This window comes from Hydra viridissima, unplaced genomic scaffold (assembly GCF_058129835.1).
Source record: "Hydra viridissima isolate aposymbiotic clone 2 unplaced genomic scaffold, HvirCarnegie_v1 scaffold_6, whole genome shotgun sequence".
NCBI classification, from domain to species: domain Eukaryota; kingdom Metazoa; phylum Cnidaria; class Hydrozoa; order Anthoathecata; family Hydridae; genus Hydra; species Hydra viridissima.
In genome coordinates, this window is record NW_028324305.1 from 2,693,202 (window position 1) to 2,716,937 (window position 23,736).

At 29.6% G+C, this 23,736-nt stretch overlaps 4 protein-coding genes and 1 long non-coding RNA gene across 14 annotated transcripts; 4 read left to right on the plus strand and 1 right to left on the minus strand.

The window, feature by feature from the left end:
- Positions 1-244: 244 nt before the first annotated feature.
- LOC145190399 (uncharacterized) lies at positions 245-3,319 on the plus strand. 4 transcript variants are annotated; one of them, XM_080067251.2, is made up of 5 exons: positions 573-995; positions 1,089-1,164; positions 1,728-2,042; positions 2,447-2,565; positions 2,692-3,319. In XM_080067251.2, exons 3-5 carry the CDS (start codon positions 1,764-1,766, stop codon positions 3,071-3,073), a joined length of 780 nt encoding a protein of 259 aa, XP_079923377.2. In that variant the 5' UTR covers positions 573-995; positions 1,089-1,164; positions 1,728-1,763; the 3' UTR covers positions 3,074-3,319. The 4 variants fall into 4 exon arrangements, with proteins under 4 accessions (XP_079923378.2, XP_079923377.2, XP_079923376.2 ...); XM_080067252.2 differs by lacking the exon at positions 1,089-1,164 and having other exon boundaries at positions 245-995; XM_080067250.2 differs by lacking the exon at positions 573-995 and having other exon boundaries at positions 1,027-1,164.
- A 2,893-nt stretch (positions 3,320-6,212) lies between these two features.
- LOC145189672 (uncharacterized) lies at positions 6,213-13,217 on the plus strand. Of its 6 annotated transcripts, none has more exons than XM_090089590.1 (6): positions 6,213-6,246; positions 9,881-9,968; positions 10,512-10,761; positions 10,924-11,021; positions 11,600-11,969; positions 12,063-13,217. In XM_090089590.1, the coding sequence occupies exons 3-6, from the start codon at positions 10,540-10,542 to the stop codon at positions 12,768-12,770; spliced, it is 1,398 nt and encodes a 465-aa protein (XP_089945716.1). In that variant the 5' UTR covers positions 6,213-6,246; positions 9,881-9,968; positions 10,512-10,539; the 3' UTR covers positions 12,771-13,217. The 6 variants fall into 6 exon arrangements, with proteins under 6 accessions (XP_089945716.1, XP_089945714.1, XP_089945715.1 ...); XM_090089588.1 differs by lacking the exon at positions 6,213-6,246 and adding an exon at positions 9,338-9,436; XM_090089589.1 differs by lacking the exon at positions 6,213-6,246 and adding an exon at positions 9,345-9,424.
- LOC145189671 (argininosuccinate lyase-like) lies at positions 6,386-8,259 on the plus strand. The gene has a single exon (XM_080066320.2). The coding sequence runs from the start codon at positions 6,770-6,772 to the stop codon at positions 8,180-8,182; it is 1,413 nt and encodes a 470-aa protein (XP_079922446.2). The 5' UTR covers positions 6,386-6,769; the 3' UTR covers positions 8,183-8,259.
- On the minus strand, positions 11,284-15,433 carry LOC149886622 (uncharacterized). The gene is made up of 2 exons (XR_016453104.1): positions 15,254-15,433; positions 11,284-15,060 (listed from the first exon to the last, which is right to left on the minus strand). It is a non-coding gene; the product is annotated as an uncharacterized LOC149886622 (long non-coding RNA).
- A 611-nt stretch (positions 15,434-16,044) lies between these two features.
- On the plus strand, positions 16,045-23,337 carry LOC145189769 (uncharacterized). 2 transcript variants are annotated; one of them, XR_016453103.1, is made up of 9 exons: positions 16,045-17,552; positions 17,659-17,831; positions 18,009-18,249; positions 18,479-18,677; positions 18,892-19,157; positions 19,366-19,676; positions 19,739-20,180; positions 20,384-20,573; positions 20,714-22,840. XR_016453103.1 is itself a non-coding variant. In XM_080066436.2 (9 exons), exons 1-9 carry the CDS (start codon positions 16,613-16,615, stop codon positions 23,071-23,073), a joined length of 4,620 nt encoding a protein of 1,539 aa, XP_079922562.2. In that variant the 5' UTR covers positions 16,045-16,612; the 3' UTR covers positions 23,074-23,337. The 2 variants fall into 2 exon arrangements, 1 of the variants encoding a protein (XP_079922562.2); XM_080066436.2 differs by having other exon boundaries at positions 19,366-19,457; positions 20,022-20,180; positions 20,714-23,337.
- The last annotated feature ends 399 nt before the right edge of the window (positions 23,338-23,736 follow it).

Consider the following 23,736-nt stretch of genomic DNA (forward strand, 5'->3'; position numbering starts at 1 on the left):
AAATTAAAATATAAACATTTGATTTTTTTTCCCATTATTTTACTGTTATTTTATTTATCTACATAAATTATTGCATAAATTATAAAGTTATAATTTATGCTTTACTGCTTGTTTATTTATATTTTAATATAGTTTTGAATACTTTTGTATATATATATATATCATTTTTATGAATTTTATCATTATTTTAACTTCATATAAATTTTATAATGGTGATACGTCAGTAAGGATTGCTTTAACTTTTAGATTTACTTTAAAAAAAAAAAAAAAATACTCAACGGATTTTAACTTCTGTTTTGTTTTTTTTCTACTTATTTACATTTTTACATTTATTTACATTAACAATTTTTTAAATTTTATTTTCTTTATATCACAGTTCATAACAGCACATCTCCTCTAATATTCTAGATACAAAAATCCGAACTCAGCAGTTTAATGACAATTCTGATTGCTATTAACTTAATAATTGTAATGAGATTAATTTACGCGTTACTCTTATAAATTTAAAAGAATCGGCTATGATTTAAAACAAAGCGAAAATATTTCTTTATAAGCTTTTTTTTTTAAATGAGGTTGTTGGGGCGTTCTATATGTCAAATATTGACAAGAGTTATTTCATACGTCAATATTAGCTTAACTTAAGGAATGCGTAAGAATTTCTTCGTGTAGAAGTAGAAATTGTAGCGAAAATCTTACCACAACCATTGTAGTGAGGGATTAAGTTATCTTCGCTTCGCTTGGAAGATTTTATCTGCTAAAACGTTTTTTTTTTTATTTGCAGCAGCATTAAGTGTTTAAATTGTTACGGTTGGATATCTTTAAATACTAAACACTAAAACTGCATACAAATTTGGCATAGAAAACATTTTCGTTAAAGTTAAGATTTTTTGTTTTACCTGTGAACTGCAGTCTTCCGTTTAGCGAGCTTAATGACTTTATCAATGAAATGAGGACGTATATTGAGCAGATTATGGTTTCTATTATGTTTTTAAATGGTAAATATGCTGCTAGTGCTATGTTATTATTTTTCGTCTTACTGTTAGATTTTTTGTTGTTATTCTTTTCAAACTTAAAAACCGTCTTTTTAGGTATGAAATTTTTAGAATTAAATATAATTAGAAATTCATGAAGACCGTAACGAAGAATGATATACGTATATTGTTGGTAGGTATCTTCGAAAAAACCATCAAGATCTTATGCTTATATGTGTGTATTTTCTAAACTATCTTTTGCGTCATCTGCGCTTGTAGTTTCCTTGTAGCTCTCTCTGCTTATCAACATAAGAGTCTAATTTTAAAGTTGCTGAATTTTTTCACTTGATTTAGAATTAGACCTAGTTTCGAGTGGTTTTGAGAGCGTTCTAATATATTAGTTGTTTGTTCGTGATGGGTTTTGATAAGATTAAAAAATTTTTAAACTTTGCCAGGTTTAATGACTGAGATTGACATTTTAGAATGAATGTGAGTTGAGTTTTTGTTTTGTTTTTGAATTTAAATCAAATGATAGTTGCAGTGACTAAATTAGTGTAAAATACACAATAATTAGCGTATAAATGTCCTTATATGTGAGCTGTAACCGTCTTTTATATTGACGCGTCCTTTTTAACGTAAGAACTACACTAAAATCATCTTGAGCATTTCAGTCGATACAGCGACGTTTTTATGATTTTTCTTTAAATAAAAATGCTTTTAATTTTTAAATATAATGTAATGAATTGTTATTTGCAGGTTAAGAAACCCTCGTTGTAATGTTGAGCAAAAAATATGAAACTCTATTTTGACGTTATTATTCTCGTGCTGGTGGTTGTTATCTTCTTGTTATTTTTCGTCCTCTTCAAAATTTATAAGCTTCACGAGAAATCTACGGACGAAACTGATTTGGCTGAGCAACAAGAGTTGCTATCGAGTATCTCTGGCTCTAAAGACAGCTCTTTACTATCGTCTGATCCAACATTTTCAAGTATAGTTCACAGCTTTGAAACTCTCAGCGATGTACAAGGGAAACAAGAGATAGATGTGAACACTGTTCAACCGGACATTAAGGTTAGATTTATACTTGAGATTTTTATTAGACCGATCTAATATAAAATGAGAGCGGTGAAATGAGTCATTCGTTGAAGTGAATGAGTCACACTCGTTGAAGTACTTGTTGAGTATAAAAAACAAACTTGTAAAAATATTTTTTTTATTCTTGATATCATTTCAAGAATGTAAGAGCATCTTATTGAATCATCTAAGTACGAATGGCTTAGAACTTTATATAAAATTACCGACGATATGGCTATAAACAACAAATTTGTAGATTTCAAAAAAATGCTCCTTCATTTTTAACTCTTTTGATCTTTCGATCGCTACCTTATAGTTAAGAGTTTTTGTTACATTTTCTTTATTATTATTATTATTATTTTTTTTTTCTATAGCTTTTTTACAGCAAACTTCTACTTTAGGATCTTCCTATTACTGAAAATGGTTACCTAAAAGTTCATGACGAATATCCGTCTCCTCAACAGGTATCTCTGAAAAAAAGGCATGAAATCAAGATCTTGCTTCAATATGACAAACAACGGTAATTTTTTTTTTTCGAATTTAAAACGATTTTTTGATAAATGGTAATGAGCGAGTTAATTTATTTTTTTGAAGCTTTATTTTTTATTACAATTTATTTTTTTGAAGCTTTGTTTAACTTTTTTAGGTCGATTTTAAAGCTGATTGTGATGCATTTGGATAGTAAAACGAAAAGTAAAATGAACTCGTCTGAAACATACGTTGACGTACAAGTTTCTCCTTATCGTTTTCGAACTTATAGAAATCCAGGCTATCGTCGTCCAGTACGAGCAGTCATAAAAAAAAGTATAGAATTTAGACTTGACCGGTTGGAACTTAAAACCACTTATCTGTTAATATTTTTGTTGCGTTATGACCCGTTTTCTCGTTTAAAAGTTGACGGTGAAGTTACTTTTAAAATTTCTGAAGTATTGACCGAAGGCTTCATTGAGGGCTGTCAGGTGGAGCTTGGTAAAGAGTTTGTCCAAAGTAAGCAAGAGTTTACAGCTTTTATATTTAGACCAAAGTAAAATTAATTGGTGTTTATAAAAAAATTAAAAAGTATATAGTTTAATATTTAAACACAAACCTCATCTTGCAGAAAACAAAAAGCGTTTTTGTTATGTTTTTCTAAAATCTCGTTTTCTACGATCGAATATTTTATAATTTTGATTCGCTTTTTTATTATTCGGGTTTCTACCTGGTTTCTGTTGTAAATATTTTTATCATTTATTTATTTCTTTTGTTCATGATTCACAAAAGTTTTCTATTTTGCATTTAGATGGGTTTTTAATATTCCTTTGTTTTCCTATTTGTTATTAAGATGTATAGAACCGAAAACTTTGGCATTAAATTTTGTATCAACTCCAACAAACACCACCCTCTAGCATGTCAAAACAGCGCCTGTTGCGTCGAACGTAATTTTTTTTCCATAGAGTTTAATCTTGGCGGAATGTATACTTTTATCAGTTGAAGTTTTATTCCATTCGCTTTATGACTAAATATAAATGTAAGAAGAAAAAAAAGCCCCACCCTCTCCTATACTTCTCTCTATCCCTTCTCTCTTTCCTCGAATGAATATTGCTAATTTCGAGTTATAAAAGTATGTTGAACAAAAATTTCTACGCCAATATTTGTTATCTCTGCATGAGAAATGTTTGAATAAGAAAACGTGCTCAAGGAAAATAGCTGATACTAATAAGATTAGGAATTTTACACAAATTTCCTAAAAATCATTTTATGATTTAATTTAGATAAACGATGAACTCTGTGCAAAAAAAAATGCGAGAACAAAACTCTTATATGTTGCGTTTATTATTTTGTTGAAATTGAAAATTCAATATGAATAGAATTACGGTGTGTAACAACTTATAAAATTTTTCCTTTACATTTGTTTCAAAAATGTAAATTATTAGTCTAGCAGGTAAAATACTTCACAACCTCATTTTGGGATGACTTAAGAAATACTTATCTCTAATGATTTACTTTCCAATAATCAAAAAGTTATAGCAACCCAAATGAATTAGTTCAATTTTTAGAGCATAAACTTTAGAATGCAAAGACATTTATTCGAATTCGAATAATCCGAGTGTCATCTTATTTACATTATTATTAAATGCAGAAATTTTCCTGATCTTATCAAAGAAAACGAATTGTTTTTAACTACTTTGCAAAAATAAAGGCTACTGGTTTCTCTCATTAATTGTACAAAAGCTAAATTACTTATTTTCGAGAAATTAGGTACCGTGGTTTGACCTAACAAAGTCCTATGTTTTAAGAAGGTCCCAATTTAAGAAATGACAAATTTCGTATATATAAAATAATCATTTAGAGAAAAAAATTTAGCTGCTCTAACTAACGAGATATCTAGTTAAAACAACAAGTTATTTTCCCCAAATGTTTATTTTATATATACGAAATTTGTCATTTCTTAAATTAGGACCTTCTTAAAGCATAGGACTTTGTTAGGTCACACCACGGAACATTGATTTTGGCTTGTTAAGTTGTTATTAGGGGCTTTTTTTTTTTTTTTATCTTTATTTTCAGAATGGCTTCTTTTTTAGTTTAAAAATTCTCTTTAAGTAATTTTTTTTTTTTTTTTGTTTTTTTTTTAAAAAAATTTTTCAAATATTTTATTTAGAATGATATTATGCTTTAGTAATATGCCTGCTATGTTATTTATCACTATTTTGTTTGTATTGCCATAAATTAAGTTTTTTGCTGTAATCATCGTGCCCTAGCTGTCAAACGATTTTTTCCAACAATGATAATTCTTATTTACATTCCTGTTGAGCGATTTAGTCAGCATGAATATAAAACTTTTGAAGGTCACCTGTCGCTCAACTGTTGTCTCTGATTGTGGGATATACAAGGGTTAAAAAATCTTTTGTTATCTGTTTTATTCTGAAAAGAGCCTAATTCTTTTCTACTGTTTCAGTTGTATGAGACGTACCTATATTTTCCCGTCCCCGCGTCAACTTTATTTGGGTTGATTATGTAACTAGTAACTATCTACCCTTGTATTATATACCATTACGAACGTTGTTAAATTCTACGGTTTTTAAAAATCTTTTTAAAGAAATCTTAATAACCTGTACAACATTTGTTTGATGAATATGCTAAAGACGCTTAGTGAAAATTTTAAAAGTATGCACAACTGAACCTCTAAATGCAACTCACATTTTCATGTAAGTGATATATATATATATATATATATATATATATATATATATATATATATATATATATATATATATATGTATATATATATAATATATATAAATATATTATATATACATGGTCGCTGAGAGGAGTGGGTGGTGGACGGAGAAGAAGGGCCCGAAATTTCTCTCGGTGGCTATGTATATATATATACATATATATATATATATATATATATATATATATATATATATATATATATATATATATATATATATATATATATACATATATATATATATATATATATATGTATGTATGTATGTATGTATGTATGTATGTATGTATGTATGTATGTATGTATGTATGTATGTATGTATGTATGTATGTATGTATGTATGTATGTATGTATGTATGTATGTATGTATGTATGTATGTATGTATGTATTGTTGTCGTGTTTACAAAATGCTTTATGCCAGTATTTTTTGAGGAGTTTGCATTTAATTTATTACGTGACTCCAAACATTTAAGCTAATAACTTGCATAATTGCTCTGTAACCCAGCAGTAACGTTTTGGCAACTCATTGCTGATGTCATTTAGAAAGAAAAGATACAAAAGCGAGAGCGAACGAGATATTTTTTTTATTTTAATCATCGAATGTTAAGGCACCTGTTTTTATATTTATGAAATTTTTTAAAAATAAGATCGATTTATATTTCCAAACGAATAACAGCTTTATTTTTACACCGGTTTTTGTCTAGAACCGAAATATATCGGAAACAGTGGCAACAAAAGGCTTTTTTTTTTTTCATGAATAGCTGATTGCAAGTAAAAACCGGAAAATCATGTAAAGAACGCCCTCCAAACAAGAAGTTTAGCAATCTTCGTAATTCTATTTAAAACTTGTTTTTTTTTAAAAAAAAAAGAAAAAAAAAAGCAGAAAAATAAGATCACGCGTCATGATGAGACCAAGAGATTTAAAAATTTTAACCATTGATGATGATAGGTGACTGTAGAATTGGGGCAATCAGAATCTCAAAGTATGTTCTTTATAAATTTAGCAAAAGAGTCGTTATCTCAATTGTCGTCATCAACATCCATAGTAATAATTCAATAAAATGATAATCGAAAAGATAAAATCTTTCAAACAGTTTTTGCTGCTATTGAATATCTCTTTTGATTCCTCGCAGATAATTAATTTGTCGGTAGCTTTTGTAAGCTTTTTTAGTTGGAAACTCAAGCTATATTAGATAGAAACTCAAACTATATATAATCAGTTTGTTTGAACTAAACAAATACAAGCTATTGAAACTGATTTTTATTTGACTCTTTTCACTTTATTTCATCTCTTGTCAATATGGAATTTTTCTTCTCATATTACTTTCTGAAAACCTCATAACAGGCTTTCTATTAAGTCGAAATTCATTTTCCGCACAATGAAATAATGTGCGTACGAAAATGTAAACAGTCGATCATCAGTCAATAAATACGTACTCGTGATTTTTAACCGTCACTTGGAGAGTTTTCTTTATTTTTTACTGGCTGATTCATCTGTAAAACCTAATGGAAATGAATACAGATGATATTATGGAAGAAAGTGGGAAGCTATGGGGAGGTAGATTTACTAGTAAAACTCACCCTCTAATGGAACGGTTTAATGCCTCAATAGAGGTTGATAAGCGAATGTGGCAAGAGGATATTATAGGTAGCAAAGCATATGCAAAAGGATTAACCAAAATAAATATATTAACTGAAGAAGAAGAAAAATTAATATGTGAAGGATTGGATACAATCGCAACGGAATGGTCCGAAAAAATTTTTTTCATAAAGCCATCTGTTGATGAAGATATTCACACTGCAAACGAACGTAGGTTAAAAGAGTTAATAGGCAGTGTTGCTGGAAAGCTTCATACAGGTCGCAGTCGAAATGATCAAGTTATAACTGATACACGTTTATGGCTCAGAAAAGAAATATTGTTAATAAAATCCCTTTTAATTGACCTTATTAGAACATTTGAAAAGAGAGCAGAAGAAGAGATCAATGTTTTAATGGTAGGCTATACTCATCTGCAGCAAGCTCAACCCATAAGATGGAGTCATTGGTTGATGAGTCATGCATGGGTACTTAAAGCTGATGCTGAAAGATTATCTCAGTTATTTGAGCGAGTTAATGTCTTGGCTTTAGGATGTGGTGCTCTTGCTGGTAATCCTTTTGGTATTGATAGAGAGTTTTTAGCACAAGAATTAGGTTGTAATGGTGTAACAGATAATAGCTTGGATAGTGTTGGTAATCGAGATTTTATTATTGAATTCTTGTTTTGGTCTTCCTTGACCATGATTCATTTAAGTAGGTGGGCAGAGGATTTAATCATTTTTAACACAAAAGAGTTTAGTTTCATTACTCTAGCCGATGCTTTTAGTACTGGAAGCAGTTTGATGCCACAAAAAAAAAATCCTGATAGTTTAGAATTAGTTCGTGGAAAAAGTGGTCGTATATTTGGGAATTTAGCAGGACTTATGATGGCCTGCAAAGGACTGCCAAGTTCCTACAATAAAGATTTACAAGAAGACAAAGAAGCTTTGTTTGATACAGTTGATAATTTAAAAGGTGTCCTATCAATCTCAACTGGCACATTAAAATCACTTAAATTGAATGAAGATAAATGCCTTGCAGCATTAGATTCAAGCATGCTAACAACAGATTTAGCATATTATATGGTACGGAAAGGAGTACCATTTCGTGAAGCACATGAAATTGCTGGTAAAGCAGTTATTTTAGCAGAGGAAAAAAAAGTAGCTTTAAAAAGTTTGATCCTAAGTGACTTGCTCACTTTACATCCAGTCTTTGAACATAGTGTTGAAAATGTTTGGAATTATGAGTCAAGTGTCAATCAATATACATCAACAGGGGGTACAAGTAAAGTTGAAGTTTTAAAACAGATTAAGAAGCTTCAAACTTGGCTTTCACAAATTTAGCATGTAACATTGATATAAAATTTATATGTTATATGTCTATAAATCTTATGCAACATTAAAATAAAATTTTAATAAAATTTTAAAATTTTTTACATATATGTAAATTATATATAACACATATATATAATTATATATATATATATATATATATATATATATATATATATATATATATATATATATATATATATATATATATATATATATATATATATATATATAATAGCTGAAAATGAATTTACCAAAATAGTTTTGTGCAAAAATCTAGTCATAAAATTGTACATACAAACCATATTTCACATAGCATAAAGCTGCAAATAAAGCTGCAAATAAATTCAATGTATAATTATATATAATCCTTATGTATAATTAGCTTGCTATTATATATATTCCCAAATACTTAATGGAATGTAATACTAGATTAGAAAATGTACTTAAAAGTATATTTTATAAATATTAGTTAAAACTCATTGTTTTAAATTTGTTATATAGTTTGTTGACAAATGATTACTTTAAAATTGGTTGGTTGATATCTTATTCACCTTTCTTAATTAATTCAGGGTTACAAAACCTAGTTTTTTCCATTAAGCTATTATAAGTCTTTAACTCAGATTTTTTAAACTGATTGTTTTAAATCTGTTTCCTGTTTCCATGAGTACATTATTCAAAGATTGGCATTCCATTGCTTGTGTTAAAACCGAAGTAAGTTAGGTTTGTAATAAATAATATCTTGAAATAAATGCATATCTTAAGATAAGTAGTCAATTTTTTTTTGAATTTAATGTGAAGTATGTAATCTCATAAGTAATTTTAAGTAATTATAAAGTAAGAGGTTGAAAACATCATATATATATATATATATATATATATATATATATATATATATATATATATATATATATATATATATATATATATATATATATATGTATGTATGTATGTATGTATGTATGTATGTATGTATGTATGTATATATAAATGTAAGTATGCATATACAAATATATATACACACACTTATATTTTACATTTAATTTACAGTGTTTGTGAAATTTACTAATTTTTTGATTTTTATACCTTTTCTGTATATAGAAAACTGTATATATGCACACATACACTTATGCATATGAAAACAATGACTGATCTTTTCCTTTTTATGTAGGCAATAAAAGAATTATAAGCTCCTGTTTGCATATTCATTAAAAGTTGTTTACATTGCTAATTTTGGTGAAGAGTTGATAAGATGTTGGTTACCAAGTATTTTTAAACCAAACATTGTATTTTATGTTAATCAAACAAATTTTAGGTGTTTGATTAAGTTGAATAAATTTTAAAAATTCCATAGACAAGTTTACAGTAAAAAAGTTCATTTTGTTTTCATAAATTATAAAATTAATATTTCTGTTTAATATACCCAAAAGCACATTTACCTGATAATTGTACCTAATAGGGTAGAAATACCATTTGAAATTATAAACCCCATCAACATCCTACAATAAGACTTAAGTCATACTTAGTATTACACCATTCACAAGAGAGTTTTGCTTTTATAAAGTTATTACAACATTCTACATGCTAATATACTATGATGACTGATGTTATTGTGTCTTTTTTCTAAAAATGATCAAAATCCTTCTGTCTATCTGCATGTGTTTATTCCAGTGTTTCTTTCTTCAAATGATTTAAATATTTTAATTTTAGATTTGCTGTAATGTAAACACTAATAAAAATTATGAGAAAGTCAATCTACAAAACTAAAGAGTAACTAAAAGAGGAAACACAATAAAGAGTAAGTCTTGTCCATCTCATTCTTTAAATGTGTTTTATGTGTTTATGTAAGGGTCTGTCTGAATAATAAGTCATCACAAAGCCCATATTTAATGTTTAGGATAAAAGAAATCAAAAACATCTGTTTTACATTAATCATTTAACATAACCTATTGTTTTTTTGTTTGTTTGTTTTGAAAATTCATTCTTATCAGTGACAACTAACAATGAATGCTCATATCAGTTTGTTATCAAACAACATTGATTCTATTTTTGTTAAGTTTTCTTTGAAAACTAAATTTCAAATAAAAATTTCTTTTTAAAATAACAAAGAAGCAAACACTTTTGGCAATACTGACATCATGTTAAAAAGTGAATGCAAATTTTTTAAGAGGTTAAAACAGCTTGACTTGTTATTTCTAAGAAGTGCTAGACATTCTGCAAAATCATTAATAAAAGTTCTTTATAAAAGAAGAAATTATATAAGTTTATGTCTAGATACAGTATCCTGTATAGTTTTAATCAGATAAAATTAGTGTCTTGTACTTGCTCCTTCTCTTTAAAGTTTAGAAAGCTGTTATCAAATGTGAGTAATGGAAGCAAGCGGTGAAGTTTCTGCAGCTTTATTGGCATTGTTAAGCATTGCATTTGTTATTCTTTTTGGCTACATGAGTGTTTATTGTTATTTACAATGGAATAAAAGAAACAAAAATGATTCTGAGTTAGGTGAAAGTTGGCTGGATGTTGAGCGAAAGCCATTAATACCAGGACAGTTCCATGCCCAAGGTGTTCAGCCTTATGGTCCAGATGATGATGTAAGAAATTTAGCTCTGTTTTGAATAAGAAAATTATTAGATGTTATATTTTGCAGCTAACATTACAAAAATTTTAATTGAAGTTTTAAAACATTCTAAATGATTAACAAGTTAATAAAAATGAAATGAATAAAAGAGTTGGTGTGTTTTGATTTTTGGTAGGTTGATTCTTTGGATGGTGAAGATTTCTATCAGAATGAGGATAAGGAGTTGAATCCTTTAGGTCGCATAATATTCGTCATGTGCTACAACAAAAAGAGGTTTATTTTAATTTTATTAGTAAAGTAAAAAATTTTAAATTTTCTTTTTTTTTATCCAATTTCTTAAGGTTTTAGGATTAAACAACTTACAGCTAAATTTCTTGAGCTCAAATGATCCTAAGGGACATTAAACAATTTTTAGGATAAATACATGATATACCACTTGTTTTACATAGTTTTGTATCAGTCATAGGTATTCACAAGTTGTCCATTGGGTACATGACTTATCAATCATACAAATTCATATATATTTCAGTCTATGTTTTTTTGTTTTTAGTTTGAAAAGTTTTAATAAGTTATGAATGTTCTTAAAAAAATTTTCTTTAGTTTAGTGTGAAGATTATTTCTTTTACTGTGTTAAGAAAATTATTATAAAATAAGAAAAGTAACCCTTTCGATTTTTAATTACTAAAAATTCCCACTTGTATTTTTGAGCGCTTTTACAAGTAAAATTTTGAAAATTTTTTTTTTTATATAATTGTTAAAAATCTTTATTTAGTTGTTCACTTGCAAGGTTTACACCAGGTTATCCAATGAAGTACAAAATCAATATATAAAAGTTTGTTTTTGGTTTTTAGAGAGGAGCTGATGGTGCGTCTTGTTCAAATTGAAGGTCTTCCTGTTAGCCATCAGATATACTCACCTAATTCTGCTTATGTTGATGTACAATTAAAATACATTGGTAATACTTCTCAGTCTAATGAAAATGTTGAAGAAGTAATAAGACCTCCACGACTTGATATATGCTTACAGCAAGTGTACTACTTTATTATTTCTGAGCAGCAGATGCTTACACATTCCTTAGAGTTTAGAATTAATACTTTTGATGAACAATTCCGTAAGTTTGTATCTGGTCTTGTAGAATTTAATTTATCTTATGAGATGGGTGATGATATACTTACTGGTATGGAAGTTGTGTTTGTCAAGGATATTCTCCAACCACTGAAGGTAGAAAAAAATTTATGATTTAAAAGAAAAAGGGGGAGCTTAAAAATAATTTTGATGAAAAATGCTTTTGTCAATTATTTTTACACTTTTTAGATTAAAGAGCCAACTGCAAGGGATGAAGAGATCATTGATAATTGTTATGATGATTTCCATTCAACCCAAAATGAAGAAAATAACACATATAGTGATGAAAGCATGTCCCATTGTTCCTCTGAAGAATCTTTGAAGTGGGAACCAGAGTCCAGCATGTTATCCTTGAACAATCTTTCTTTACTTTGCTACAAAAGTGAACAGAATTTATCTGCTCCGCTTCCTAATTATAAGCGATCCCATAGTGTTGGATATCTACCAACTTATGAATGGAATGTTCAAGAAGTTCCGATTGATATAGAAAGCGACGTTACCCCTGCTAAGGAAAAAACAAAGCTGACACCTCAAAGTAAAAAGGCACATCCTGTATTACAATTACCTCAAGAAAAAACATCACCTCCACCAGAAAAATTTTATCACATTGTTCCTGTTACACCCCATCATAATTCACCTTTTGATCAACAATCTACGTCAGAAAAACAAAATAAACAGTTCGCCTTTAAAAAACAAACAAAATTTAAACAGCTAGCAAACTTTAGGCGATCCACCCCTAAATCTAAGTTAAAAAAAGGTGGTCATAAAAAATCAAATCAGTCTCTTCCACAAGCACATGTAAAAAACAGCGGAAAAACTGGCAAAAAAAATTTGTTCAATAAGGCTGAAAATACTTCGTTGGCAGTTCCTTCTACAGTTCAATTAAAAAAACGTTAGACATTGTTTGGAAGGAAATCATTTTCTATGAATTGATCAATCGACGATTGCTAATTTCATTTGACAATCGATGAGTTTCGTAAAGTATAATATTTTAAGTTATCTGTGATATGGATTTATCATGTTTTAGAGGTAAATTTATGATAATCTGAAGTTATGGTAGCTATTAAAACTGAAATTTCGGAAGGAAAAGATGGAAAGAGAAAAAGCTTATAAAAAAAAGAGTTTTATGTCATAAAACCAGCATTTAAAAAATAAAATCAGAAATGAAAGTTTTAAAAGTGTTTCCTTTAATTGCATCTAGTTTTCTATTACTAGCTTTAAAACAAAAATAACTGTAAATATATAAATTGCATTTAATATTTGTTTGTGTCTTTGTAATATTTATTGTAAGTATTTATTTTCAGTGTATTACGTTTTCTGACCGCATAAATTTTCTTATATAGATTTTCTGGTTATCTTTTTTTTAATACCAAAGGTTTTTCCTGCACTAAGATATCAAAAATTTCTTTGTCAATAAAAAAAATTATTTTTTTGTTCTGTAAAATATATCATTTAAAATATAGTTTTTAAAAATTAATTTAAAATCCGTGAAAACAAGATTATCCTTGTTGACTAATCTTGTTGGTATAAGATCAGGACACGATTGTCTGTACATGTTTTGGAAATGGTTGTACAAAATTATTTCACAATTGTACTATTAAGCTTAAAAAAGGCTTAAAAATACAAACGAAAAAAATAGAGACACTGCAGATTTATTCGCACGTTAATGCGCACATTAATTCGTACGTTAATTCGCACCTTAATGGACTCTTGTTAAAGTATCAATGACAAACAACTAAAGCTACAGATGATGGACAATTTATATAAAAACTAAGGTTAGCTGTACTTTAGTTTTATAAAAAGTTCTTTAAGTAGAAAATTATCAAATTTTATATCCGTTTTTTTTTTTTCTTCCAGGTTTTTTGTTTTTGCGAAAGGCTTTAGAAGTGACGCAGTATGATGCAGCTTGTCTTGATGATCAGCTTGTCTTGATGTTAAGTTGCTACAAAGAGTTTAATCCATACAATTGCCATGCTAAGTTACCAAGTAGAACTTTGTCCAAGTACAAATACGATACAAGTCAAACCATTGACTTCCTGGAGAATATTTCATAAGATACAAAATCTTCTGTTGTGTTCCCAGCCATAATTATATCAGATTTAAATCCCTCAGAATCCGAAATGAATTTTTTACAATAACGTGTCGAAAAGAGATTCCTCTTAAATCAAGATAATCGAGGTAAATGTTATAAGCCAGCTATTTTTCCAAAAAAAAAGATCAGTAATAGATTTTTAATCCTTCGAGTAGATTATCAATGGCTTATTACTGTCATCTAATGTGGCAGGATTTAGTGACTAAGCTGCGTATTAAATTCCAAGACAATTTGTAAATGCTGCTTGAAAGAATATTTAATAAATAGTCACAAAAATTGGGTCATTGATGTTTTATGGTTGAAGTTCTTTAAGGAGATGTATCTTAAATATTTGAAGAGTCTACTTGAGGTCATACTCTGGGCTCCCATATATGCCTTCTCAGTTGATAAAACCAGGAGTGTTTTTTGGATCGAACACTTAAATTTAACCTTTGCTACCAATCCATTGTTAAGATAAAAGTGAATTTCATCTTGCAAGAAGAAGAGAACAGCTCTAGAGGTGTTAGAAATATGATAAATATAATGATACGATATTCATTAATAAATTTCGCAACAAGATGACTATTTCTCAACAAATACGAGCTGCGCTTTTTTTTTTCAGAGGAAAACTAAGACCTGAGTGTCCTACGCGATAGAGAACCCGTACTAACTCTATTGCAACTCTCATTTATAAATATACTCAGTCATTCAAAAAAAAAAAAAAAAATACTCTTTGAAACTCAAGAAGTATTATCTACAAACGGAGGAAGTTGAGCCGTAGAGAAAACAGTTTCAAATAAAGCAGTTTGAAACAACACTCCATCATTTTCAACCTGTTATAGAAGATCTGTCAAATTATAAAAAAGATCAAATAAGGTTTTTTATCCGAACGATTTGTCATGTTTATAACGTTGTCTTGATTTTATGATTTCACAGTTTGTTTTTGCATTTGTAAAAAATGTTGATAAAAATATAAATACATACAATGTTGATAAAAGAGTTTTCAAGCAAACGTTTTGATGCGATATTGGTTCCAACCTGCATGATATGGGTTCCCAAACTATCTGTTTGATATCGATTTTCAATGTAACTGCATGATATCGGTTCCAAACGCACCTGCACGATATCAGATTCCAGTCTGCATGAGCATATATACTTTAAGCATATATACTTGAGCATATACATGAGCATATATACTTTAAGTATTAACTCGATAACCCGAATTGAAGACAATTCGGGTTTAAAAAGCCATTTAAGGCATTTTGTTTATGTGTATCATCCGAAAAAACCTTGTTTTGTTGTCAAATACCTGAGCATCGTCACTATGCCAACAACTGGAGAACACGTAAAAGAAGATGGATCAACACCATAGAGGTAGTCATCTTGTAAGAGAATCCTCGATTGTGAATTGAACGGACGTATCATAACTCCAAGTGACATATTAACCGCTATAGCGCCCAGATCATTGAAAGTACAGAACTTTTATCTTGTAATAACCGAAATATCAACATGTAGTTACATCTTTCAGAATTCAAATGACAGCATTTCTTTTGAAATTGATAGAACATAGAGAAAAAATAAGTTGATGACAAATAAACAAAGATCAAGCTGATCTTAGTTTGCGCAGCTTTTTTAATCGTGTTATTAACGCTTTCAAATTATTGATCAATATTCTTTCCCGTCACGTTTTTCTTGTTGATTTAAAATCTTCATAGTTCTACAAGTGCCAAATTATGACGAAAGAATTATTAAAATCTCATTAAAAGAATTACTTGCTAAAATCTTTAATAAAAAATGTCCTTATTTTTATTTGATATATGAAACTGTTTATTAAATCTTATAAACCAAGTTATTTAACAATAATTTGTTTTGTGAGCGGGTCTCAGCACTTATGACTATTAGTAAGTTTTCATTTCATACAAAAAAAATTTTTTTAAATACTTTATAGATGTAATTTTATCGTTTAAAAATTTTTAAAAAAAAGTTTAATCTCATTAAGAAATTAGAAAAAATATTATAAACAAAAAATCATAAACAACGTTTTACGCTTTTGATGTAAATTAAGTTTTACGTTTTGATATAAATTAAGTTTTACGTTTTGATGTAAATTTCTGTTAAACTTTTTGAAGTTCTGAAGTAGAAAAAATTTTAATATTTCTTCTTTTAAAACTAACTTTAAAATTGTACTTGATAATGTTATAAGTCTATATCATTGTTATTACTATTACTAATGTATATACATATTATTGTTGCTATTTTTTGTGCAACGCTTTGAATGATCAAAAGAAATTCCACTTACCAAATTTAAACGAGAACGGAAGCCAAATTTACATTGCGCATGATTATTTCGAGGAATGGGTTTTAAAAACTCACCAAACGCATAGCTGTTATTATTTCGAGGAATGGGTATTTTAAGCTCACCGAACGCCCAGCTGTTATAAAAACATAAACAAGCAGGCATGCCTCAATTAAACTTGTGTTTCTCTGTATGCAGTTTTGAGTGGATTGTTCCTAACACAAGACTGTTATGGTTGCGTTGTCTTCTATGCTAACATATACATAGAGTTGGATTCGGACTTTAAAATGTGATTTTTCACAAATGATGCGCTATCATTGTAATCGCTAACGAGTTTTATTTTTGATAAGCATTTATTTTTACTATTGAAAAATGACAAAAAAAGATGGAAAGTCGAAACTCAGAAATATTTTTAAAATAAGTTTTTGTTTAACGGCAGTGGGTTGCGTCATTTCCGCTGCCCTAATTGTCACGAGAACTTGGAGTAAGAATAAAGAGGCATTCGTAACGCGAAGATCGACTATAAACAGCGTCGCAAATGATTTAAGAGACGACGCTGTGCAGTCTGGAGATATTGAGTTGACAAGCGGAAGCTTGTTTGAAGGCAGTACTATTGGATCTCCGGAAAATGAATTTTCCGGGGAATTCACAAACAATGCTGAAGAAATTTTCTCTAAAAAGAACATGAAAAAAACAAGCTATACAAACAAAACACTTCGTCGGGCAGTAAGTGAAAGCAAGAATAATGGTTTGTTTTTCTTAGATATACCGTTCAAAAATAATAAGCTAACAACTTCATCAGTTTTAAAAAGTTTTCCTCACTCAGAAAATAATTCTATAATTAACGATAAAAATAATCAACGCATTGGTACTTCAACGTTCGGCTCGTTGTATGCAAATTCGTCGTCTAACCATATAAACAAAGAAGTCAAAAGAAATGAAAAACTCCCGCAGGAGGTGTCACTTAAATCGCGACATGAAATAGACGAGAAACAAAAAGTTTCATTCGAAAGTAGTTTTGAAAATGTTATGTCAAAAAATATGAAAAATTTCTCAATTAAAACTTTAACTCCTAAGGATGAATTTGGAAACGAAAACTTCAAAAAAAGTAGTTATCATGGCGCAACTGAGAACTATCACGTGCGTGATGGAGGTTATTTACCTCCAACAAAACATGATGAATCTACTCCCGTCTTTGAGGAAAATTATCATGCATCTGGTGTACTGATTCTTCCGCATAGTAATATTGCAGAGCCGTTTGAAATTTGGTACGCACCAAGTAAAAAAAAAAGTCGAATCGATTATTACTACGGTTAGAGTTTTATTTGGTTTCGCGTTTTTTCAAATTTTTTACTTTAAAACTTAGGATATATGTTGATTCCCTTCGTTTAACAAAAATAAAAAATTATCATTTTAAGGTACCGATAAAACGTTTCAGCGTGGTGATTTGGGTGACCATGGTGTTGCGTATAAATATGTCCCTATGTATACAGATGGAAAAGGAAGCTTTGATGGATGTTGGCTATTAACAGGAACCACTAATCAGCCTGTTATACCTCAAATAATCACTCCCAATATGACTTGGTTTACTGTAAGCCTCAAACCTAAACATAAACCCATATTTAGTTTCTTTATTACTCCAGCCCATCTTTTCTCCCTTCCCCTAAAAACACTAAAAAACACTTTTCTTGATTCTGATTCTTTTTTTTTCTGATTCTCTTGATCTTGACATTTTGATCTTGACAATCTTGATCTCCATTTCATTTAGTACAATTCAACCACAGTGTACACGGGGACATTGGCAACAAAATGGACATATGAGTATTTTGCATTTGGAATGAGAAACCATCAAACTGTATGGATAACAGAAGCCAAACCACACAGACCAATCCGATACGAGATGATTGGTTATGATATGATGTTGGGCTCCTACTATGATCATTACGTGATTAACTACATTACATTTGAGAAGTGGGATGGAAAAGACGAAATATTTAACCTGCCTACTTGTAATATGTCTTTGTTTGTATTTCGTTAAGAGTTTCACAATATATCCAGGATAAATATTCTTCAGAAATCCTGCAGGGTTTCTAAAGTTATTGGAATTCTATAGTTTTAAAGAACTACTTTAAGATTCATATACCTTTTTGAAATATCATAGAACTTTTTGTCCTGAGTCTTGGTTAATTCTATTTTTATGATGGCGAAAATGTAAAAGATTAACTCTCTTATTTTTAGATACAAGTTGTTATAATTGGAGTCGATCATTGGAGTCATCATTGCTCAGCAACCCTATGCAAGAATTTGCAGTTTTTACACCAGAAAAAGCAATTAATATTGAAGAACGATACAACGCATATAAAGCAGAACACAACAAAGCAAACAGTTCTACTCTTGACGAACGAAGAAGAACACACATTTTTAAGCATAACGCAAGGTGAGATATTTTTTTTAGTATAAAAGTCAATTTACTTAACCTAAAAGTTCTAACAGCAAACGAGACTTTCGTTTCTTTGGATTTTTAAAAATACCCAAAATACACTCTTTTTCTTACGCTGTTGCTATAAAGTATATTTTTCTAATGTTGGCACTTTTTAGTCATTTTTTTTATTTTTTGAACTTTTTTTATTTTTCAAAAACTTGTCATATAGATTCATCGACTCTCACAACAGAAAAAATGCTTCGTACAGATTGAAACCAAATCACTTTCTTGACATGTCCTTAGAAGAAATCAATATGCACCATGGATCGTTAGGAAGAGATACAAAAAAACATAAAGGAATCGTAAACATAGCAGATATTTCAGAGGGCAAAAGCAACATTCACAAAAACGCAGACATTAGTGGTGACGGAAAGTTGCACACGCTTCATGTTAATGAAGATGAAATTCCAGAAGAAATTGATTGGAGAGAGTTTGGTAAAATTTTCTGCTAAAAAATGCAACAAAACAATTAATGAACAAATGAAGATAACCAATATATTGAACAAACCTCACGCGTCACGCGTTACGCGTTACGCTTCAGTTTAACTTTCTTGTGTCGACAAAATTTGATTAATGCAAATTAAAATTTCAGTTATAAACTATTTTCGCAATTTTCAAACATATTTCAACGTCAAATTTTTAGGTGCTGTAACCAGTGTTAAAGGTCAAGGTATTTGCAGCGGATGTTATGCTTTCACTGCTGCAGGTGCAGCAGAAGGAGGGTGGTTTCGAAAGGTATAAAACCATTCTTATGTCCCCCTTATGAATCAATTATTATATAATATGTTTTTATCACATAATACATATTTATTATGTATTATGTAAGTAAAGATTATCTACATAAGGACACAGGAATGGTTTCTATTTTTTAAATTTTTATTCTCCAAGTTTTTGTCACTCACTTAAAATGTATTTTTTTGATTTACTTTTCGTTATTATTTAAATCATTTTTTCGTAATGAACATCACAGATGAACTTATATAGAAAAAGTAAAGATTATTTACATAAGGACACAGGAATGGTTTCCATTTTTTAAATTTTTATTCTCCAAAGTTTTTGTCACTCACTTAAAATGTATTTTTTTGATTTACTTTTCGTTATTATTTAAATCATTTTTTCGTAATCGCGGCTTTTTTCATTTTTTCGTAATCGCGGCTTTTTTCAATTTCGCGATTTTTAATTTCAACTTTAAATGTTTTAAATGAGTACCATCCTTTCATTTTTTATTTAACAATTTTTTATGAGTGCAACAATTCCATTAAAAAAATAAATTTAGATTTATTTCTAATTTTGATCTAGACAGGTAAATTAGTCGAGGTGTCACCTCAACAGCTGGTGGACTGTAGTTGGGGGTATGGTAATCACGGCTGTAAAGGTGGCCATTATGCATCAGCGTTGAGTTGGGTTTTCACGCATGGAATATCAACAGATAAGAGCTACGGAAAATATCTGGGACAGGTACAGAGTTTTAAAAGCGCGTAAATAATGTTCTCCTTTTATCGATTGACAATTATTTTAATAACACAGCTAAATATTAAACTATGTTTTATTCAAATGTTAGAATGTGATTTGTTATTTAATTGAGAAAATACTGATCAAAAATACAAATTTGGTTTATTTGTAACAAACAAATGACAATTTACCGCTTTTCTATGTTTCAGGAGGGGTACTGTCACTTTAATGATACCCTCTTTGGGGCACAGATTGATGGCTTTTCATACATTCAGCCATACAATATAAGTGCTTTAAAAAGAGTAGTTGCAAAGCATGGCCCTGTAGCAGTTTCAATAAACACTAAACCTTTATCTTTCAAGTTCTACAGTAAAGGAATATATAACGATAAAGACTGCTGTAAGTAGGAATTCTCTTATTTTAGAAATATCATCATTATGTAAACACTCTACACCCTTATTTAGAACTTATCTTTCTTGTCTATTTCATAAGTAAGTGTGATGCGCGTTCAGCGTTGCTAGACTTTTTGTTGCTTTCAGTGTCGAACCAAACGCACCATTCGGCGTTAATTGTTGGATACGGAAAAGCGAAGGATCAGGAGTACTGGATCGTAAAAAATTCTTGGTCCAGTAGTTGGGGAGAAGGCGGATATATGAAATTAGCGATGGAAAACCATTTATGCGGCGTAACAGAGAACCCGATTGCAGTAGTCGTTAAAAACCCTCAGTTTCAAATTCCAATGAAAGCTAAGCTAACCAAAGAAGACTTTTTTCAAATCATAAGTGATCGAAAAAAAGCCAAAGAAGGTTCAGAAACAAACGAAAATCAACAAAACAAAAACGAAGTTATCCAAGAAAAAGCATCACCGATAGAAAACCCAAAAATGGAATTCTTAAATCCATCACCAGTAGCATCTAATACAAATCAAAACATCGATAAAACGCAATTTGTGTCGAACCCTAATCATTTGCAAGCACACGAATCTTCCCTACAATCAATGGTTTCAACACAACCACAAGGTTACATTCAGGTTAAAATCCCATTTTTAGAAAGCAACACGAATGCAACAAAAGGATCAGACCCTGAGAAAAATATGATAGATCAAGTATTCCAATCTATGAGTAGTTATAAATATTTATCGGAAAAAAATAAGCGTAAAAAACGCAACCACGCACATAAAATTGATGATTATACTCACAGTAGCAACTCTGTAAATCACCCACATAAAGTTGAAGATCGTACACACGGTAGCAGTTCCAAAAATGAGGTCATAAAAGTTGCTTCGTCTCCACTTACCAAACACGAAACAAATTACTTCATTGAATCGCAAGATCTGATAAATTCATCTGATAAAAAAAAGAATGATACAAACAGTATAACTGCTGAAAAACTTACAGTTAACAACCGTTCTTCTCCATTTTCAACATCTTTTCCAATCAGTAATAATCCAATAAATCCAGTAAACAAAAGCGATCCTAATTACGTCAACTTCTACCCTTTTCTCGGTTTGCATATCGAAGACTTTGACAAAACTAGCAGTAACGACGAAGATAACGAAGATGAAGCTAACTCATCAAAAGTAAAACCTAATCATCCTCATCCAAGAAAGGGAGCAGAAAGTAATAAACTAACCAATAAGATATTTCTTAGCAATGACTTAAAGCAGATGCAAAAAACAGTCGAAGAAGAATCAAAAGAAACGAACACAAAGGAACTGGCAAACGTAACAGATCAAAAACTTGAAGAACCTGACGCTGATGTAAATGATAGAATCAATTCGGAACAAGATACTAATATTAAGACCGATATAAATGCATTACAAAGTAAAGGGAAAAAAACATATCAAACAATCACAGACACTGGAAGCTTAAAAAATGGTGTTATACATCTTAAAGATTTTCCTAGTGTTCATAGGCTGCTAAAAAAAGAGATAGCTAAGCAGCAAATTCTCAAAAACAAAGAGCGTATCCATAGCATGCTTCACCAAAACTTGAAAGAGAATTTCGCTTTTCTTCCTGAACTAACAGCAGCAAAAAAAATTACAAATTCTAATAGTTTGGAGCAAGGAGACCTCCGTTTGGATCAAGGAGATAACCAGGAGACTTCAGGCAAGGCCAGTAAATTCAAAGATGTGCTATCTTCAAAACTTACTGAAAACAACAGCATGTTTGAAGACAAAACTACTTTTAGCTCCAATGATCTCAAAGAGACTCCCGTTTTAAATCCAGAAGAAAAAGTATCATTTGATGAGAAGCCCGCAGCTATCAATGACTCGGATGAAAGGATCAAGCCCTCTCTTAACCCAGAAGAAATTGGCACTCTAAATCCAGAAAAAATTGGAAACTTTCAAAATCAGCCAAATGATAACGATTCTAAACCAACGGTAACTGGGACTAAAAAAAGCATTATAAACGTAGCAAAAGAAAATATAAAGCAAAGTATGATTAGATCAATTAATTTGAACGATATACAATTTTCAAAATCTCTAAAAAGTCTTGTTGGTGACCAAAAAGCGAAACATTTATCAAAAAGTAAAACTGTCTACCAACATAATGGCGATCATAGAAACAAAGAAACACACAAAAGTAACAACTTTATGGTAAGTCACCGTCAAATTTTTTCTTCCTCGAAATCGCTTAAGAAAAGTCCAAAAGAGAAAAAGAAAAGGAAAACCCTTCTTAAAAACAGTCAAAAAGATAACAAAAAGAAAACAAAAAGAAAAGAATCCGTTGAGCGAACCCAAAAGAAAGACAGTATCAAAAACACTAACAAAAAACGTTCAATACGAAAGCTGACAAAGTTTGAGAAAGTTATAAAAGAAAGTATGGATAACTTATATTCAAGAATTGACAAAGCTGTAACACTGAAGCATGCAAGAGACCATCATTCCTTAGACTAATCAGTTGTAATATTTTATTATCTTCACAAAATGACTTCCAAATTTTTATATATTTTTTTTACAACTTGTTAATCTTGATAAAATTTTTTCTTAATTTTTGGTTTTATTTTTAAATCTTACTTCATTTTTATATACACGATCGTTTTTGTTTGAACTGCGCTTAGGCAGGTGCTTTGTTTAGCTGTAGAAAGTAAAGATTTTAAAAAAGATTTTATGTTATTAAGATAATTTCAAATAAAATATAAGATTCTAAAAATTTTCAAATATCAACATTCTTCTTTCCCTTTCCCAAACATCAACATCCTACATTCTCATCAATTGCAAATCAGTAGGTAATCATCAGCTGCAATGGTTTTTCGTTCAAACTAAATTTAGTCACGTTCTAAGTTTATTTAGTTTATTTCAAAAAGGTCTCAACATATTTATTCAAAATAGCTTCAACTTTATATTTTTTCACCGAATTCTGGGTCAACATTATAATTTTTTAATTCTGCAAGAGAAATTTCTTAGACCGTGTCTTTTTCACAAGTGATAAGCAATCATCTTATGTGAAAATTCATCGGTTGTAAGTAAAATCAGATAATCGACCCTGAATTGTTTCAATAGTTAAAAACTAGATCAGAGCATCCCGTTTGAAGTAGATTCTCAATTGGTAATCCATTC

Excerpts from the sequence above, each read along its gene's own strand:
- LOC145189671 (XM_080066320.2), top strand. The coding sequence starts at position 6,770 with ATGGAAATGAATACAGATGATATTATGGAAGAAAGTGGGAAGCTATGG.
- LOC145189769 (XM_080066436.2), top strand. The coding sequence starts at position 16,613 with ATGACAAAAAAAGATGGAAAGTCGAAACTCAGAAATATTTTTAAAATA. Across the intron at positions 18,250-18,478 it reads AATATTTAACCTGCCTACTT|ATACAAGTTGTTATAATTGG; the intron begins GTAATATGTCTT and ends TCTTATTTTTAG. Across the intron at positions 18,678-18,891 it reads ATTTTTAAGCATAACGCAAG|ATTCATCGACTCTCACAACA; the intron begins GTGAGATATTTT and ends CTTGTCATATAG.
- LOC145189672 (XM_090089590.1), top strand. The coding sequence starts at position 10,540 with ATGGAAGCAAGCGGTGAAGTTTCTGCAGCTTTATTGGCATTGTTAAGC. Across the intron at positions 11,022-11,599 it reads ATGTGCTACAACAAAAAGAG|AGAGGAGCTGATGGTGCGTC; the intron begins GTTTATTTTAAT and ends TTTGGTTTTTAG. Across the intron at positions 11,970-12,062 it reads ATATTCTCCAACCACTGAAG|ATTAAAGAGCCAACTGCAAG; the intron begins GTAGAAAAAAAT and ends TACACTTTTTAG.
- LOC145190399 (XM_080067252.2), top strand. The coding sequence starts at position 1,764 with ATGAAACTCTATTTTGACGTTATTATTCTCGTGCTGGTGGTTGTTATC. Across the intron at positions 2,043-2,446 it reads CTGTTCAACCGGACATTAAG|GATCTTCCTATTACTGAAAA; the intron begins GTTAGATTTATA and ends CTTCTACTTTAG. Across the intron at positions 2,566-2,691 it reads CTTCAATATGACAAACAACG|GTCGATTTTAAAGCTGATTG; the intron begins GTAATTTTTTTT and ends TAACTTTTTTAG.